General features: G+C 48.2%; 1 protein-coding gene and 1 pseudogene across 2 annotated transcripts in view; both read right to left on the reverse strand.

Moving 5' to 3' along the window:
- HIVEP3 (HIVEP zinc finger 3) overlaps positions 1 to 5,848 on the reverse strand; it is a 69,480-nt gene extending 63,632 nt beyond the window's left edge. For both annotated transcript variants that reach the window (XM_023554594.2, XM_003415329.3), the window contains exon 1: positions 619 to 5,848. In XM_023554594.2, coding sequence (XP_023410362.2) covers positions 619 to 5,673 — 5,055 coding nt within the window. In that variant the 5' untranslated portion in view covers positions 5,674 to 5,848. The remainder of the gene's footprint in view (positions 1 to 618) is intronic.
- A 124-nt stretch (positions 5,849 to 5,972) lies between these two features.
- The window catches only part of LOC111752067 (tigger transposable element-derived protein 1-like), a 557,455-nt pseudogene continuing 544,482 nt past the window's right edge, over positions 5,973 to 18,945 (reverse strand).

Raw genomic sequence — 18,945 nt, forward strand, 5'->3', positions numbered from 1 at the left:
TGAGTCAAACTTTGAGTGATATTGCCACCTACTGGTAAAGATCGATACTGCAGTCTAGCTGTATTTGTCATCTTAAATACTCACAGAAAAGGCAGAAGGAACATTTCAGGAATTGTTTGTGTCAAAGTCTAGAATCTCCAGAAACAAGAAGATTTCAAATGGCACCAGGGAACAAAAATACCAGATGCAGGGAATGAGAAAGGAAAGAAAGGACCAAAACTACAAGGGAGAACCATATGATGAAGCAGTGGTTCTTAAAATTGCTGCAAGCATTCCCATTACCTAAGTTTTCCAACTAGGTCCTTTGGAGAATCACTTTTTTCTTTGCTGAGGTTGTATCTTTGATTTTATAAGAGGCTAATGGAAAAGCAGGAACACTTTATAGCTAACTTCATTGGATTATATCTATTCCAATGATGGGAAAGACAAAATGACAAAGAAACTCAATGAACATGTTTCCTTGTAAGGTGACCAGTCACAGCTTCCAGAAAGGAAATCTGCCCAATCGGCTCGTTCTAGTTTTGCAAATGGGACTTAAGGAAGATGTGGCTTTAAAAGCTCAGCAGGATTTTTTTTCCCCCTCCTCAATTGTGAGAAGAAAAACAAGGCTGAACTTACCTCTGTCATGCGGGGCTTGCAGGAGCTGGATGACACAAGCCTTCCTGTCTCAGGATGCGGAGCTGTGGCCATGGTGTATGTCTCTTTGCTCACCTTCTGCTTAGACCTCAGGAGGGACAAAGCAGCTTTAGTGGAAACCCCCGGAAGGTTGGGGTTGTACAAACTTATGCACCAACCAGCGTAAACAGAGGACCTCCTATCTGCATGCTGGATGTGATTTGGCTTAATGTAGTTTAAATAGCACCAACTGACATTAGTGGTCGTGTGGAGGCTGGGGAACTGCAGTACCTTCTTTGAGTCCGTACCTTCTTGCAACTTGGCTGGTCTGGGGGATGTTTCTGACAGAGGCAGCGAGCTGGGAGGCATCTGTGGAGGGAGGTCAGGTTGTTCCTTGGAATCTTCCTTCTTTACACTCAATGTGGGCAACGATCTTCGGTGTGGTTTGCTAGATGGCTGGGCACATTCCTTCAAAACTTCTGAGCCTGGTGGTGTTTCATGGGGCAATGTAGGATGAGCAAGGGGAGGAAGCTCCTCTGGGTCAGATGGATCAGAGGATAGGCTAGACAGTGTTTCCAGCTCCCTCCTGCTCTGGCCCTGGCTGCATATGTGGGATTTCTCTGGCCTCCTCCTATCCTCGGTGCTGGTAAGCACCACACTGCACGGTTTTACCAGCTCGAGTTTTTCATCTGCCTTGGAAGCCCCCTCTTCCTTCACTCTTTTTTGCTGCTGGGTTTCCATGGTAAGTTCGAGGCTGCCAGCTGGTGAAAGGACACGTTTGCTTCCCCCTGCTGTTGATGAACTCCCCTCCAGGCTCAAAACACTCTCTGATGACAGGCAAGTGCCTTTTCTTTCCAGTAATGTCACAGGCACTCTCAGGTATGGAGTTGGGAAACCTCTGCTTTGCTCTTCACTTACCCCAGCCAGTCCAGGACCAACCTCATATACATCTGTCCCACACACAGTTATCCCTTTGGATGCGGGCTCCTGAAACTTAGGGAGAGCCATAGTTGCTGAGCTGCCTTGAGACTGGGTGACCAAGATCTGGGAGAGGGTAGTGTACATCGCACTCCCATAGGACGGCATGTTGGTCTGAATGCGGACGGGCACAACCAGAGACACCATGGTGTCACAGGTGGGCAGAGTCAGTGGAAGTGCTGATGTGGGTGCTGAAGAGGTGGCTGGGGGAGGCATAGAGGGCACTTGGATGTCTCTGCTGTACTCTGTGCTGGGGGAGAGGCCAGCTGTTCCTGATGTCAGTGGAGCCAGGCTAGTTTTGACCTGGGGCAGATGGCTTCCCACATCACTGGGGAGTTGCAGGGCATACTGGGATTGTAGAGGCAGGAAAAACCCAGAAGACAGTGCTGAGGAGGTTGGGTATGGCATAGGTAGAAATGAAGGGGGCTGCCGGAAGTGGATGTTGGCAGGGTGAGGCATGAGCTGGGGTAGGTGAAGCTGGCCTGGATGCAGAACAGTAGGTTGGAGAGGAAGTGGCGGGGCTTGAAATAAGGAGGGAGGGAGGGGGGGCATGGAGTACGGTGAGGACAAGAGGCTGGACATGGCCTGGGTGGAGAAGAATTCTGAAGACTGTCCTGGTTCATGATGCAAAAGGTGCTGGAAGGAGAAAAGGGAGACTGGTGGGGACAGGTATGGTTTCTCATGCAGGGGCAGTTGGGCAATGGGTTGATGGAACACCTGCAGTGCTTCAGTGTAGGGCGGAGTGGACCCTAGAGAAGGTCTGTCTTGCACCTGGCCCTTGCCTCCTGAGTGCCCGCTATCTGAGGTGGTCGCCGAGGAAATCTGGGGCAATAAGCTTTTAGTAGATGATTTACTGGATGAGGGCTGTGGTTCTTCAATCTCCTGTCTTCCTTTGGGGATGGCCTCCAACTCTGTTTCTGGAGGCCTGCTCAGAGAGGCCTGTCTCACCAAAAAGCATTTTCTTCTTTCCGGAGGGGCTGCTGGAGCCAGTGGAGCCACTGGGGCTGGTGTGGAAGAGCCTGCCAAGGTCAAGCTGCCATAGTCAAATGATTTGCTTCGTGTCTCAGTCATCTGGGCAGAATGGGATAAGTTGGGGCTCTGCTCTGAGGCTGACCTGCGCATCTCTCGGGAGTGTGGGTGGTGGCTGGGGACAGTCAGCATGTGGGTGCCCAAGGGCTTGGAGCGTGGGTCAGATGAGGGCCCGGGGGCCTCGGTTTTTCCATGATCTTCTCTCTCAAATGAGGCTGAGCGGCTGGACCCACTCAGAGAAACACTGCTTTCCTGGCTTGGGCTGCGAGTCAGGGACATGGAGGACTCAAAGCTGGACTCCCCAGATGACTGGGCCAACTCTGCCAACCGCAGTCTCTTCTTTTTGGGTGGCAGCTTCTCAGCTGGCAGTTGGGCAAGTGTCTGACTGCGCTGGGGCCACTGGAACTCCTCTGTCTTCTCAGGCTCCTTAGGTGGTGGTTCAGGCTCAGTGTCTGGCCGGTCAGGCTCCTCAGTCACTAGGATCTCAGGAACCTGAATGTTGGGCTGGCGGACCAACCTAGGCTGCAGGGAGTGAGCTGACCTTCCGTGTGGGGCAGGAGGGGGTGGTGAGAACTGGGTCAGGGACTTGTCCTCCCCTTCCAGGCCACTGGGCTGCTCGAGACAGTCGGATTTCTCAAAGGAGCTGGTGTGCTGGATGACAGAAATTTCTTTGGAAGTTGTTCTCCTCTCCTTCCCTGATTCTGAACTGGACCCTGGCTTGGGAGTCCTTGGCTGGAAGCCCATGGATCCCTCCAAGGAGGGCACTGATTTACTTGGTTCTGCTGGTGACTTGGTGGACTCAAGGGGAAGGTTCAGGGCAGCATCTGATGGCCCGGGGCTGCCAAACTGACCTTTAGTCAGCTCAAAGGCAGGCGGCTCTTCCTCGTCTCCCAGGCTTTTCTCTTTCCGCCTTTTTCTCAGTGGAGTAAGTTCCAGGGTGGTCCCCAGCTTATAATGCATCATCTGGGACCAGGGCTCATGCTCAGCCTGACTTTTTTCAGCTTCCGAAGACGTGTGAGCACCTGCAGAGACGGGTTTTGTGATCTGAAGCTCTGAGCAATAGTACTTTTTATGGGCTTCGTAATTATCCCTTTTCTTGTACCGAGCACCACATATGTTACATTCATAGATCACCCCTTTAGTTTTCAAGCCCTTTTTGGTCTTTTTGGTGAGTTCACTTTCCTTGGGTTCTGATTCTTCTGCAGGTTTGGAGACTGTGTCTTTGCTGCTTGGTCCAGCCTCCTCAGAACTGTACTCTCCTCCCAAAGGTAGTTCAATTGCTGGCTGGCGTTTCAGCATCCGGGGGTGGGAGGTAAACACGTGACTGCGGCTCAGCGCTTCGGAGTCGGTGATATGGTCATCGAAGGAGTAGCTCCCTCGGAAGGTGGGATGGGGGGTACTGATAGTGCAGGCAGCAGAAGGCATTGAGTGGCTTCTCAGGAGAGGCACAGGGGGGGTGGTGTTGGGCGGGTGCTGGAGGCTCAGCAGTGATTGTTCCGGCTTCATTTTCTCACCATGGGATGACAGGGGCTCCCGATAGAGGCTGGACTTGGGAGACTCCATGCTGCTACGCCGTGACAGGGAGCTCCTCCTGGGCTTCACACTGTCGATCTCGCTCGTGTCCACCACGGCCTCGTTGATGGTGATGAGCTTCGTGATGTGCTCGATCACCTGGGTCCGGGGCACAGACAAAGGCACCAGGCTGGGCTTGTCTTCGGTGGACAGGGGCAGGAGGGGCTGGGTCGAGGTGGAGGTCAGCATGGCTGTGCGCTGCCCGATCCTCCCGCACTTGCCAAAGATGATCTCAGCGTAGGACTTGGCGTTGGTGTTTGGGGGGCTGACCTGCTGCTCGGCACTCTCAGAGCGGGAGAAATAGCCAGACTCGGTGCTCCCTTTGCTGCCTGGGCTCAGAAACGCCTGCTCATCAATCACCTTTTTCCTCTCACTTAAGCGCAGAGCCAGTTTCTGCTTTATTGTGTGGGTGTCCTCAGGTTTATGGCTCAGGGGGTGCTCAGACGAGGGTTCTGAAAATGGAGTAGGGTCCTCAAGTGACTGGGATGTGCTAGACTGGGATAAGAGACAACGTTCGTGGCTGGAACCTTGGCTCCCAGAGCCATACAGACCGCTAGAAAGGAGGAGGTGCTTAGGTCTGGTGGAGACCTCTGTGGGATGACTGGTGGGGGCCCCTGTCTCCTCTTCTGAATCTGTGCTTTCTCCCTCAGTGGGCTCCTCAAACTCTTCCCCAGGGATCCTCTCCATCTCCAGGCCTGGTGGGTACATCTCGCTGCTCATCCCCGAGGCCAGGCCTGCTTTGATGCGGTGGGCATGGGACTTCCTGTGCTTGTAGAGGTTACTCTTGGTCTTGAAGGAGAAGCCACAGGGGCCACAGGGGTAGGGCCTCTCACCTGTGTGTGAGCGGATGTGTTTCTGGAGCACGCTGGGCTTGGCACAGGGCCGACTACAGTACTGGCAGATATACTTGCCCGGCTTCTGGGGTTTCTTCTCCTTCTTGTGCACCTCTTCTGTGGGCTTCAAGGATACCTGGGAGGGACGGGGCATGAAGACTTTGGGGATGCCAGGCAGGTCCTCGGGGGGGATGATGGAAGCATGGGAAGGGAGGAGCTGGCCCTGTGGATGGAGCCCAGGGGCCACGAAGGAGCCTGAGGGCCCAGGTCTCATGGGGTCAACCAGCTGCCATGTGGAGCCCTCCAGGAGATGCTCGGGTTTGCCGGGTGACATGAATGCTGGTGTCAGAGGGTGCTGCGGAAGCTGCGAGATGTGGACGGAGGCTTCGATGGAGGATCTCTTGGGGGGCTTCTGTTGCTGGCCTGTTTTCTCCTGAGAGCCTTCCCTAAGAACTGATGAGGAGCCCGGGAAGGGCTGCGGGGCTAGGAGCTCTTGGAGGGGGCTTTCTTGGGTGGCTGTGGTGGCACTGCCTGGGTATGGGGCACTGGATGAAACACTGGTCTGGATGACCTCTCCTTTAGTCAGCCGCTTCCGGGGACTTCCCTCAGCCTTCTTGGTGCCCTTGACACTTTGTTCAGGATCCATGACCTTCACGGAGACTTCAGATGCTATTCAGGGAGGGTCGGGGCAGGCTGCATTTATGGAGAATCTAAGTGTCCCAAGGAGGTGTCTGGCTTTGGCCACATTGGTTGAGAGCTGCAGAAGCCAAACCAAAGACAGCTTTGGGAATTTTTTGCAAGTGTCACTGGCTGTGAGTGGACTCAGAGCAGGTCATCAGGGTCCAAACCATATTGGTGAGGCAGGACCCTCTACTTCACAGACAGAAAATGCGCTAGCACTTTCTGCCTGAATGTCTGTCTTGAAAACGTCATGAAGGATGTCAATATTGCCATTGTATTATTTCAGTTGGCAGTGACAAGTGGCCCCCTAGGAGTCCCCTGTGTGCTACGCAGACTGTGGAAGGTTGGAGACGGCTGTGTCCATAGCCCAGTCATCCCTGGTCCTGGCACAAGAGAAGCCAAACTGGATGCTGAGGGTGGCTCCCTTCTGGTCTCTTCTCCCCTCTAGTCCTGTGTTGGAGATCAATGGCCGCAGAGGAGAAATCACACTCTTCTAGTGACCAGACCGAAGCACACACACAGAAACACACACACACAAAAGAGAAGAGAGAGTTACTGTGACTTGTCCACAGCCTAGGTAGCTCTGACTCAATGTCAAACCCATTTGATATTCCTAAAAGTTTAACCAGGGAAACTCAGCCAGAAATCCAAAGCCCCTAGCTCCATTTTCCCAATGGCCCCCATCCTTCCTTGACCTGCTTTCATGTAGGGGTGGAGTGACACAATGCCTGTTGTGTATTTGAGCACCATGGATGTGTGGGGTGGTGGGAGTAGAAAGCAGGGTGGAGCTCTGATAACGACAGGGCAGTCAGAGACAGGAGGCCCAGGTTCTACTCTCTGCTCTGGGATGAACTCCGAGTGGGTTTGAGGCTTATTTTGCCTCAGTTGGAGTCCCTGGGCGGTGCAAATGGTTAATGTGCTCAGCTGCTAACCAAAAGCTTGGAGATTCGAGTCCACTCAGAGGCATCTTGGAAGAAAGGCCTGGTGACCTACTTCTGAAAAATCAGCCATTGAAAACCCTATGGAGCAACAGTTCTACTCTTGCACGCATTGGGTCGCCGTGAGTTGGAGTAGACTCCATGGTAACTGGTAATACTTCAGCTGCCTAATCTATAAACCAGATTACAATTTCTGCCTCAATGCCCATCAGGGCCACAGTGGGGTCCAATGAAATATTGGGTGTGGATGCCGCTGTCGGAATGCCGGCTGGTGCTGCAGCTGGTGGTGGAGGTGGTGCTGCAGGGTTATTCATGGATGAGCTTTCCAAGAGGTAGGTTAGTTCTCAGGTTAGCATCAATCTTTAGCTGGCCCTGAGTTTTGAAAGTGCTCATGAGAGGATGAATCACTTGCTTTTTACCTCCTTGCTAACCTACCTCCAGAGCCCGTGTTTTATGGCGATGCTGAAAACCACTCCCACAGCATATGGGAACATAGTCTAACATAGCTGTGATCACCTGATTGGTCAAGCAATTGTCAGGAGGAATGCATCCTGGCAGGTTCCTCCTACTTTACAGCCTTCCCTTGGCTGGTCAGTGGCCCAGGGATGCCCTGGTAGTAGCTTGGAAGGGGGGTCCTTGCTAAGCTGAGGAGTAAAGTTGGTTTGAATGGAACCTCAGGTGTGTGCCTTCTCCTGTGGGGCTGCTGTCAGGCACAGCCAGAAGTTGGTCAGTCTAGGTTGGGCTCTTCCCCTCAGGAGCATGGTCAGAATTTCGAAGCTGGAAGTCACTGTGAACTTCATCTCATTCAACCACCTTACTTTCCAGTTGAGGCACCTGGGGACCACAGAGGAAAAGTGGCTTACTTAAGGGCCCACAGTTGCTAAGATTGGCACCTGAATCCATGCCTCCTGCAGAGGTTCATTCTCCAGCCACCTCTCAGGTGTCCAACCCTTGAGTGAGGCCCTGGTTGAGTGTTCTGTGTCTCTGTGGCCTTCCTTCCACTCCTGTAAGTGTTGCCTGCCCCTGGCTTACTGACACTAAGTCCCCTTCATACTCTTGCCTTGATTTTACCAGGTGTTCGCCGATAAAGACATGAAGAGTTCAACCTCTGCACTTTAATAGGGGTGAATTACTTGAGTCAGAAGACTAACATGTCTGTAAGCCTCCAATAATTGTCTTTCACATGGCAGGACCTCAGACATTGTAACAGGCCATGGAAAGGCAGGTGATTCAATCTATTAGCTAAAAATTGCTCTCTGTAACTTTACTTGTTTTGTGTGTTTCTTTTCTATTTTGGCTCTACAAAGAATTGAAGGTAATTTACAACAAAATCATTTATAAAAGAATGATAAATTATAAATAAATATAAGAAAAACATAAATTAGCATAACAAATCAGAACAAAAGAAACTGTAAATATGGCAGGAAGTCAAGTCTGGAGGGAAAACAAAGCAAACAAACCAAACAACACCTGTATACCAATCATAAGAGGTTCAGACTGTAGGCGTCCACTGAGTGCAGACATAGGCGCGAACCTACAAGACCCAGGAAGTCCCTCGAATTCTTACTTAACTGTTTACTTAACCGTTTACTTAACTCTTTGGCTCTTTTAGAAGGACTCATTCTAATCATTGTGACCAAGTGACACTAAAAAAATGGCCCACTTCTACTTTTGCTGGTTCTGAGCGTGTGTGAAATTTTGTCTATGGCGCCATGTTGGCCGGAAGTCTGTATGTGTGAAATTTTGATATAAACTCAAGTGACAGAGAAAGCGTTTTCTCCAGGGAATTGGTGAGGGTACCTGCAAAAGTCACCAGAGAAATGGGGTCAGAGACGGAAGGTTTCCCTGATGTGGGGTCCAGGTTTTCTGCCACTGAGGCCACAGCTGCCAGAAAGCCCTGGCTTAGAAGCCAGCTTAGAACCACAGGGAGAACTTGAACTTCAACAGGCAGTTGGCTAACATGTCTGACAGCTCAGCTCCCATTTCCATGGAAGTTACCATAGGTTTAGTTGTTAGAACAGCCTGACAGGGAAGAGATCAGGGCTTGCTGAGGCTGGAGCCACAGTAGGGAGTGATGAAGAAGCCATCAGGGCTGAGGCCAGGCGGTCTGAAGCTCTGAAGCCAAACAGGAAAGCCCCTTTTGTATCCAACAAGTCTTGGGACAGCTGGCTGTGTCCCAAAGTGGACACCCCAGGGGCTTTACTAGAAGGATATGAGGAAAGAATTTATCAGGCAGACAATTCCACCAGTCTTGGCAGGAGGCCAGCTTGAATCTGACTTGGGCTCTAAACTGAGGAGTTTGGGCAATCAGCCAAGTTAGACAAGGCTGAGGCAAGGTAGGGGCAGGGGCTTGATGGTCAGTGCAGATCCCAGACTTGTGGGGCTTAGTAAAGCTCTTCTTTGCTTGTAATTTAATTACACACACCACCCGCCTCCCCACACCCCAATATACTTAAATCTGGTCAAAATTTTATTGAAAATAATAAAATATACTGATCTCAAAATGCCACAGCAAGCCTTCAATTGCTGGGACTCCAGAGGAGAAGGGCATAGGCTGGACAAGAAGCTAGCAGTAAGTATTCTCATTTAATGACTCTACAACAATACCAGTGCCCTTTCTACGAATCACTGTAAATGATACTGCTTGTGTGTGTGAGATGGAGAATTTTTCACCTGCAAAGAAAAGTAAAAGGGATTGTGGGCTCAGGTGGTGGAACAACCAAGGACGTGAGGACGAGGTCTGGGGGGCCAATCAGGAAGTGGTGGCCAGAGAGCCACAGGCGGAAGTCTGGATAGAGTGTCCGAGGTCGAGGGTGGGGTCAGAGGCTCTGGCTGGGAATGTAGAATGTGGTGGAGACTGAATATTCCTCCCATTGTCTGTTTCCTTTTCTACTTTTAGTGACTAAAGCCTCCCTGAGCTTTAGGTGGGTCTACGGCTACCCACCACCTCTCAACTGTCAGTTTGTTGTACTGTGGTGGCTTACATGGTGCTATGATGCTAGAAGCTATGCCACTGGTATTTCAAGTTCTAGCAGGGTTGTTCATGGTGGACAGGTTTTGGTGGAGCTTCCACACTAATATAGACTGGGAAGAAAGGCATGGCAATCTACTTCTGAAAATTAACCAATGAAAACCTTATGGATATCAACAGTACATTGCCTGACTTGCTTTCTTTGGACGCATCATCAAGAGGGATTAATTGCTGGAGGAGGACATGATGTTTGGTAAAGCAGAGGGCCAGTGAGGACAAAGGAGACCCTCAGTGAAACAGGTTGGCACAATAGCTGCAATGATGGACTCAGACATGCTAGCAATTGTGAGGATGACTCAGCACTAGGCAACATTTCATTGTATTGTACATAGGGTTGCTATGAGTCAGAGTCAGCTTGATGGCAGCTATCTGTCTGTCTGTCTGTCTATCTATCTATCTATCTATCTATCTATCTATCTATCTATCTATCTATCTATCTATCTATCTATCTATCTATCTATCACCATCCAATTGGAAACTATATTTTCCAGCTTCCTTTGCAGCTGGCCAATGTGCTGTATGGAACTTCTAGGCTATAGCCAAAAACACAAAAAGCTTTCTCATTTTCTCATAAAGGAACATACAGAGAAAGGAACACATAGACGAGAACAACCTAACAGATGAAAGGACAAGAAGACTGGATGACCATGTGAAGAAAGCCACCTACCCCCTGGACTGCCTACCAGGGTGGATTTTTTATTCAGGACAGAAATAAACCATCTATCTCGTTAAATCACAATTCTTTGGTCCCTTTTGGAGCAGTTGGACACGTACGCTAATTCTCACAGGGGAATAGTGTGTCATGTTGGGCCCTAAGAGGTTGAAGAGAGCTTGCCAGAAGCCCAGGCCTGGGAAAGGTGGGACACAGGGAAGGTGCCAGTACAGATAGGGGTTTAGGCCAAAATGACAAGATGTGAGGCAAGTGTTCAGTCACTACATCCACTCTCACTGCACACAGCATGGTGACTCCAAAGGCAGTTTCTGACTCAGGCAGACTGCGTTTGAAACTCTTCCACCTCTCACTGGGAATTCTAAGCCCCAATCTCCTCATTTATAAAACGGGGAAAATAAAAGTGCCAAGGGTGGATGAAATCAAGTCAATTCATAGTGCCTGGCATGTAGTAAGTGTTCAAGAAATAACAGCCATTATTATTATTAGGGCAAGTATTTCTGCCTGTGGGGCTGCCATGGCCTTGTGGGAAGAGCCCTGGCTTGGGTTCTGATCCTGACTCTGCTGCTATTAGGCTGACAGATTGTCATGGGGCTTGAATGAAGCAATCATGTACGTGAAGTACTTGGCACACAGCCGGTGCCAGATAAGTGAGAGCAGAGTTGATTCTAGAGGTCAACGCAGGGCCTCCAAGGAAGCCAGCTTGATGCTGGACCACCATCTCTTGGCATAGGCTTTCTAAGTTCCCGCGGACAAGGGGAGCATTGGTCTTGAGCCACCCACAGTAACCAAATGGCCCCATTGGTGGAACAGGAACAAAGGCAAGAGACCGGGTGGTGACAAGTCTGATAGATCTGACCTTATGGGACACTCTTAAGATTGAATACTTCATAGCAACTTAGGGCTCAAGCTGCAACTGAAGGCAGTCATAGATTAAGAGCCTCACAATGATGGTACAAGGTTTCCCAGGTCAGTGGGTCCATGCCCTTGCCTCCATGGAATCCATACTAGACGGCTCTTCTTCTGAGGCTGGAGATTTCTGGAGCCTCCAGTGTACCTCTTGGTCACTAGGCCCCTATGATATAATGACCAGTCAGTGAGGCCCAAGGCACAGCATCACTATCCTGATGACAGGGCCCTGAAGTGGGGCCTTAGTTGCTGCAGAATGGATTAGTCACAACGGCACCAATTCTGTCCTTGAATTCATGGTATGTTCATACCTATGATCTCATTAGATTCTGGGAGGAAACATCCCAGAGAAGAGGCACGAGCTGCCCACAGAGAGCTAGCAAGGAAGTCTTCAGGCAAATTGAAGAAAATACCTGAGTCTTCTGATTCTGTTTGGGGCCATTTCCTCTAAATGGGAGGCACTACCTGACCCTGACTCAATCTCTCTGGGAGCCGAGCTTCACCCTCCACAGGGCAGACAGGTCCAGGCTGCAGCGAGCAGGGTGGTAAGCAGGGCACCTGATGAGATCAAGAAAGCTGAGTACCTGTGTCTCCTCCAGAAGTCGGCTGTCCCCTGGCGTCTTCACCTTTCTCTCAGCCTGTGGTTCCCTCCAGCAAGGGCAGAGGAGAGGCCTGGAGTTGCCTTGGCTGCTGTGGGACCCAGTGACCTGCAGCAGGAAGCCCCAGAATGTAGCTTGGTTGCGTGACTCTAGGCAAGTCCCTTCTCTCTGAGCCTCAATTTTCCCTTCCGTTAAGATGAAGAAGTTGGGCTAAATAATTTCTATGGCCACTTCCATCCCAGTTCTAAAATGTCTGGATTTAGGGCTCTAAGAGTAGGTGGAAGCATGGCAGACTGAAAATGTTGGCCAAGCCTCCTATTTCTCCCAGGCTGGCTGCAATACTGATCTTAAAATGGGAAATAATTCCACAAGGCAAATGAAGCCCTGAGTCCAGTAGGGAGTTAGAGGATTTTAGTCAGTCTTTCCAAATGCCAGGCTATAGAAAAGCTTATGTCAGATTTACATGGGGAATTTGGGATAATACTGATACTGGGGTCCTTTTCCTAGCTCCCCATTGCAGAGAAATTCAACCAACGGCATTTCAGTCCTGTCATAACTGGGTCCCACCGAACCCAGTCTCCTCTCTCGCCACCCTGCACTTAACACTCTGCATCGACTCTGGCGAACGTGCTATTGAACTCTGCCTTTACATACTGCTATCCTTCTGCAAAGGAGTCTTGGCACCATAGTGGTTAAGCACTCAGTTGCTAACCAAAAGATCAGCAGTTCAAACTGAATGACCACTCCGCGGGAGAAAGATGTGGCAATCTGCTTCTATAAAGATTACAGCCTTAGAAACCCTATGGATCAGTTCTACTCTGTCCTATACGGTCATTATGAGTTGGAATTGACTCGACAGCAGTGGGTTTGGTTTTTGGTTTTCCTTTCACATGGGCTGCTCTCCTTTCCTGGCTTTCCCCACCTGCAATATCCTACCCATCCCTCATAGTCCACTTCACATCATCCTTCTCCACCCTGCACCCCTTATTCTCGACCCTTCTATGTCTTATCCCAGGGCTGGGGACAGCATTGATCCGCAGCTGCTCATGCACTGCTGTGGCCCAATGGGTGGTTAAAATATGAAAATGCTTCCATACCAGTTGGTATACAGACATTTTCCCAAGGCCTCTCCCCAGCATCCACCGTCTTTGTATGGGTCCCCCTAGACATTTCCATAGTCCAGCAACTACATGGTTAACATATGGCATAGCAGGGGCCTTGGATACTGGCTCCAACGGATGCCTCTCAGAATAGTTTTGCTTGGGACACCAGCTGTGTGGCCCCTCCCTGTTGTCACCCCCACCCCCACCCCAGACTGGTTCTCTACATTCCGTCTTCTCTTTCCCTAAGTTCATCCAGGCTCCCGTTTGGGGCTAATGTCCTAGGGCCTCTGAGGCCTTGGGAGGTCATCTCCATTGGGAATACAGGAAGTTCTCTGTAGGCTGCTGTCAGGGCTGACCTTCACGGGGGAACTGAGCCAGTTCCAGGTGCCAGGGGCTCCCCTGACGGGAGACAGGCTGAGGAAAGAGTCTGGAGGCTAATTCCACAGAGGAGTCAGGGAAGGCTCTTAGTAAGAACGTATGTTTGAGCCGGGCCCTGAAGAACGGGGAAAATCTGGATGGTTAGATTTGGAAGAAAGGGACTATGCCAAGTGTAGGAGGCTCGAAGGTGGCCACAAGGAATGTTAAGTTTGCTGTTTCAGCCCCGGCCAGAGCTTTGGGGCCCCCAAGTGTCCAGGCAGAGCTGCACTGGGGTGGGGTCTGATCACTGGTATGAGTTTCAACACACTCCCCCCTGTGCCTTAGAATGATGGGAAAAAGCCCCAGATCATGAAGTCTCAATTATGCCAGACAGATCTAATAGACCTGGGGTCAGAAACTGACCCTCAAAGCAGAAGGCGGACCCCATCCCCTCAGGGTGGGCAGTGGCATGCTGCTGGGCTGGACCAGGTTTTGGCAGGGAGACCAGCCTCTCACACCCTCTGATCTGCAGTCATTCACAGGAAACAGGCACAATTTAGGGTCTGGGGTCTGAGGGATCTTTTGTGTGGGGAGGAAGGTGTTTACAACTTATCCAATAGGTCAAACAGCACTGCTTGCCTGAGAATCCCAGGTTGTCTGCCCTTGGGTCAGGCCTGTAGCTTAGCTAGTTCATTTGCATTTTCTCTGTGAACTTGTCTCCCCCTAGACTGGGCAGGGACTGGGCCTTATTCATCTTTGTATTCCCAATGACTGGCATAGGACCCAACATTTAAAAAATACCTAACTGAGCACCTACTATGTGTCAGAACTATGCTAAACGTTAACATGTTGATCCTCACAATATCCCCTTCTTGCAGATGAGGGGACCAAGGTTCAAAGAGGTGAAGCTAATTGCTTCAGATCATACAAGAAAGGGGAGACGCCGGATATGAACCCCAAGTGAAGGCCAATGCCTGGGAAACCCCTAAGGGCCCTGACCTTGGTCAGTATCACCCAGATGGATTCTGCCTGCCTCTCTGGTACCCAAGCTCCTCCAGGAAATCTCCTCTGGTTAACTATAGCCACTTCCACTTATATCAAAGTCTCTTCCCCATAGACAATTCACTCTGCAGGACCCTATTAATGCAGGCTGAGTTTCTCGATAAATGTTTTTCTACCAACAATGAGTGGTGGATTATTCATTGTCTGGGAGGCTGTCAAATCATTTCCCTTGGATGATTGTGGTCTCTGTGTTCCTACTTTTCCTTCTCCTCTTCCCTCCCAGCCTGAGACCCAGACAGGGCCTAGAATTTCTGAGCACTGGGCAAAAAGCAAATTCTATTCATAGCAAAGAGAAACCTAGGCAATCCTGGTGAGTTATACCTTCCTAGTGCTTGTCTTCCTGCTACAGAGTCCAAGGACCAAGGCAGAATTGCTATCACTAGAGAGGATGAAGTCTCTGGTGACCTCCCCATGGGAAGCAGGAACATATTGCATAGTCAAGACCAAGAGAGAACTCCACTCCACCAGATGTGCAGAAGCCCAGACTTACCTCTGGTGCTTCGTGGCTGTGATAACTCAGGCAAAGATGGTCTAAGCCAATGTCTTGCATCTAGACTGAATGGCTGCACTCTTACTCTGTGTCAGGATTATTCTTAGTGCCTTACACAAATCAGCTCATTTATTGTTCACAGTAACCCTATCAGGTGGGTACTGTTACTATCTCCATCTTACAGGCAAGGAAATTGAGGCACAAAATCATATATATAATTAGTGGCAGAGCCAGAACCTGAACCTGAGCCATCTGGTGACCCCTCAGTGGTGACCCCTCAGTGGCGACCCTGGAGGTAGCTGGGGCCATGTCAGCGTTGCAGACAGGATTGGCTTAGATCTGAACTACAGTTCTTCTAACACTAATACCTGGAGTTACCAAATATCAGTTTTTCTTCCCAACGTGTGGGCTCGCTTTATTAAGAGTTTTTTCTTTTCACCTGAAAAAGGATCTACAGTGTTTAAGTCTTGCTCTCATTGAGACTAAAAATGAACTGAGATCAGGGACTGAAGCCTTGCCTCAACAAGGATTTGGTAAAGTCCAAATGACTGTAGTTAATTAATTTGCTAAATTATCTATTGTTATATATCTAGTTATCTATCCACCTACCTATCTCATCATTTATTTATACCCACCTTATTCCAGTAAGGATTAAAAGAGCCTTCTGGACACTCATGAGAACTCAGCAAGCACCTATGAACATAACTTGACCTATTTATCTTAAATGGCACAGGGAGTGTTTGTGGGTGAACGAGCTTAAGGAAGAACAAACCCTAAAGTGACAGGTTTGCAGGGTCAGGTTGGTCTGACCATTCTGCTAGCCTCTCACCAATGCTGCCTAAGAAAGACCTGCATTTCACATTTTGTTCAGGGACCAGCAAGTCTCTAGCTCTTCCTCTGATGGCATTTTGTTTCTCATAGGTGACCATGGAATACAAGGCACCTACCTATAAGTGAGGACTACCTGTGGTCTCCACATTCTTGCTCACATGGCAAGATAGATTCAACTGTTCTAGCACTGATACAGCAGTTATAATGATCACTCTGCAACTCATTTCTTCATTTATTCACTCAGTCTACAAGCATTAGCTGAGCCCTCTCTGTGTCAGGCCAGTAATATGAAAAAAGACATAAATTACAAATCTTATTATAAAAGTTATGGTCTTACTAGTAAGATAACGTGGTGTCAACATAGGAGACAAAAGTAACAACGGAAATAGAAGAGAGTAAGGAAGCCAACCCCAAATCTATGACCTGATTTACAACAAAGTCCCTAGGTGGTGCAAAACAGTTTGCATTTGATGCTAACCTAAACGTTGGTTTTTCTAACTTACCCAGTGGTACTGTGGAAGATAGGCCTGGCAACCTACTTCCATTAAGATTACTGCCAAGAAAACCCTATGGAGCAGGTCTACTCTGTAACACATGGGGTTGCCAGGAGTAGGAATAGACTCAATGGTAGCTAACAACAACAATTCATAACAAAGGTGCTACTGCAATTCAGTGGGGGAAATGATAGCCTTTTCAATAAATGGTGCTAAAGCAATTATAGAAAAAATATGTAAAACAATGAACCTTGACAACTACCTTACATTATGCACAAAACATTCATCTGAGATAGATGATAGACCTAAATAAGAAAGATTAAACAATAGAGATCCTAGAAGAAAACACAAGAAAATATCTTCATGAATTTGGGATTCTCAAAGATATCTTTAACAGTTCACGAAAAGCGCTAATTGTAAAGGAAAGGATTTATAAATTGGGTTTCATTAATATAAAAAACTTCTGTTCATTGAAAAACATCAGTAATAGAATAAAAGGGCAAACCACAGACTGGGAGAGGATATTTGCGATACATACTTGACAAAGGACTCTCATCCAGAATGTATATAGAATTCCTGTTGTTGTTAGGTGCCGTCGAGTTGGTTCCAACTCATAGCAACCCTACACACAACAGAACAAGACACTGCCCAGTTCTGCACCATCCTCACAATCTTTGCCATGCTTGAGCTCATTGTTGCAGCCACTATGTCAGTCTGTCTCTTTGAGGGTCTTCCTCTTTTTCGCAGACCCTCCGCTTTACCAAGCATGATGTCCTTCTCCAGGGATTGATCCCTCCTGATAACATGTCCAAAGTATGTGAGATGTAGTCTTGCCATCCTTGCTTCTAAGGAGCATTCTGGCTGCACTTCTTCCAAGATGGATTTGTTTGTTTCCTTGGCAGTCCGTGGTATATTCAATATTCTTCACCAACACCATAAGTCAAAGGCATCAATTCTTCTTCGGTCTTCCTTATTCATTGTCTAGCTTTTGCATGCATACGAGGTGACTGAAAAGACCATGGCTTGGGCCAGGCTCACTTTAATCCTTAAAATGATGTCTTTGCTTTTCAATACTTTAAAGAGGTCTTTTGCAGCAGATTTGCCCAATGCAATGCATTTTTTTGATTTGTTGACTGCTGTTTCCACGGGTATTGATTGTGAATCCAATTAAAACAAAATTCTTGGCAACTTTGATCTTTTCTCCATTTATCATGACGTTGCTTATTGGTCCAGTTGTGAGGACTTTTGTTTTCTTTATGTTAGTGCTAGTATAATAAAATACCACAAGTGGGTGGCTTTAAAGAACAGAAATTTATTTTCTCACAGTTTAGGAGTCTAGAAGTCCGAATCAGGGCACAGGCACTAAGGGGAAGGCTCTCTCTGTCCACTCTGGGGGAAAACCCTCTTCTCAATTTCTTTATCATTCTTCGCAGCATTCCATTTGAGCTTTCTTGGTTCTGTGCCTAAGCTGCTCTTTTCATATCTCAAAAAGGATTAGGTTTAAAACATACCTTACACTGAGACTATCATTAACATAACAAAAAACCCCTATTTGCAAATGGGATTACATCCACAGGTAGTTGCTGTTATCAGTTGTCTTTTAGTGGATTTTGACTCATGGTTAGGATTTACAACACATATTTTTGGGAGAAACAATTCAATCCATTACACAACCCAAATGCCGACAACAAATGGAATGGATACATAAATCATGGTATATTAATAAAAGGATTATTACACAGTAATAAAAAAAAAAACAAAGTGCTGCTGTAGACAACACTATGGATGAATCTCACAGGTATAACAGGCAAAGGAATCGAGACGCAGTAGACTACGTACTATATAATTGAATTTAATTGAAGTTTAAGAACATACAAAACCAATTTTATGGTGTTAGAAATGAGGACAGTGGTTACCTTCGGTGCAGTAGGTGGTATTGTCTGGGAAAGGGTATGAAGGAACTGTCTAGGGTGATATAAATGTTCTAACTCTTTATCTAGTTACATGTATATTACATGGGCTTACATATGTAAAAAAAATTTGAGTTATACACTTATGATTTTTGCAAATTATTTTATCTGTTCAACCTCAGGAGTCCCTGGGTGGCACAGTTAAACACTCAACTACCAGCTGAAAGGCTGGAGGTTCGAACACAGCAAAAGGCACCTCAGAAGACAGTCCTGCCAATCTGCTTCTGAAAGGTCGCAGCCTTGAAAATCCTATGGAGCAATTCTACCCTGCATACATATGGTTGCCATGAGTTGGAATTGATTTGATGGCAACTAACAAAAACAACAGCTGTACTATCAATTAAAAAAAAAAGGTATGGACTTTTCACTTGAAAAATATAAATCCTTGAAGGACAGAGAAACGAAGACAGCTGAAAAGGTGAGGTAGATGCCACGATAGAAACAGGTCCTAAGTACAGGTTGGGAAGGGCTGGCTGCTAGTGTGGGGAGGGAGGGCTCACTAGGGTAGGCTTTAGAGAGATGTACACTGGGCTGTGAAGGATGAATGGGATTTAACCAGGCAGAAAAGGAGATTATGTCGGCAAAGACAAGAAGATGTTGGGGGAAGGTGGGTAGCTCAGTGTGGTTAGAGGGTCCAGCATGTAGAGCACAGTAGTGGGAGATGAGGCTGAGGATATGAATTAAAGGATACTTCAGATTTATTTATGTAAATGAACAAACATTTGTTGAGTAAATGAATGAGCTTTCCCACAGTCATGATACATCTATGTCTGGAATCACAGG

Source organism: Loxodonta africana, chromosome 3 (genome assembly GCF_030014295.1).
Source record: "Loxodonta africana isolate mLoxAfr1 chromosome 3, mLoxAfr1.hap2, whole genome shotgun sequence".
NCBI lineage: Eukaryota > Metazoa > Chordata > Mammalia > Proboscidea > Elephantidae > Loxodonta > Loxodonta africana.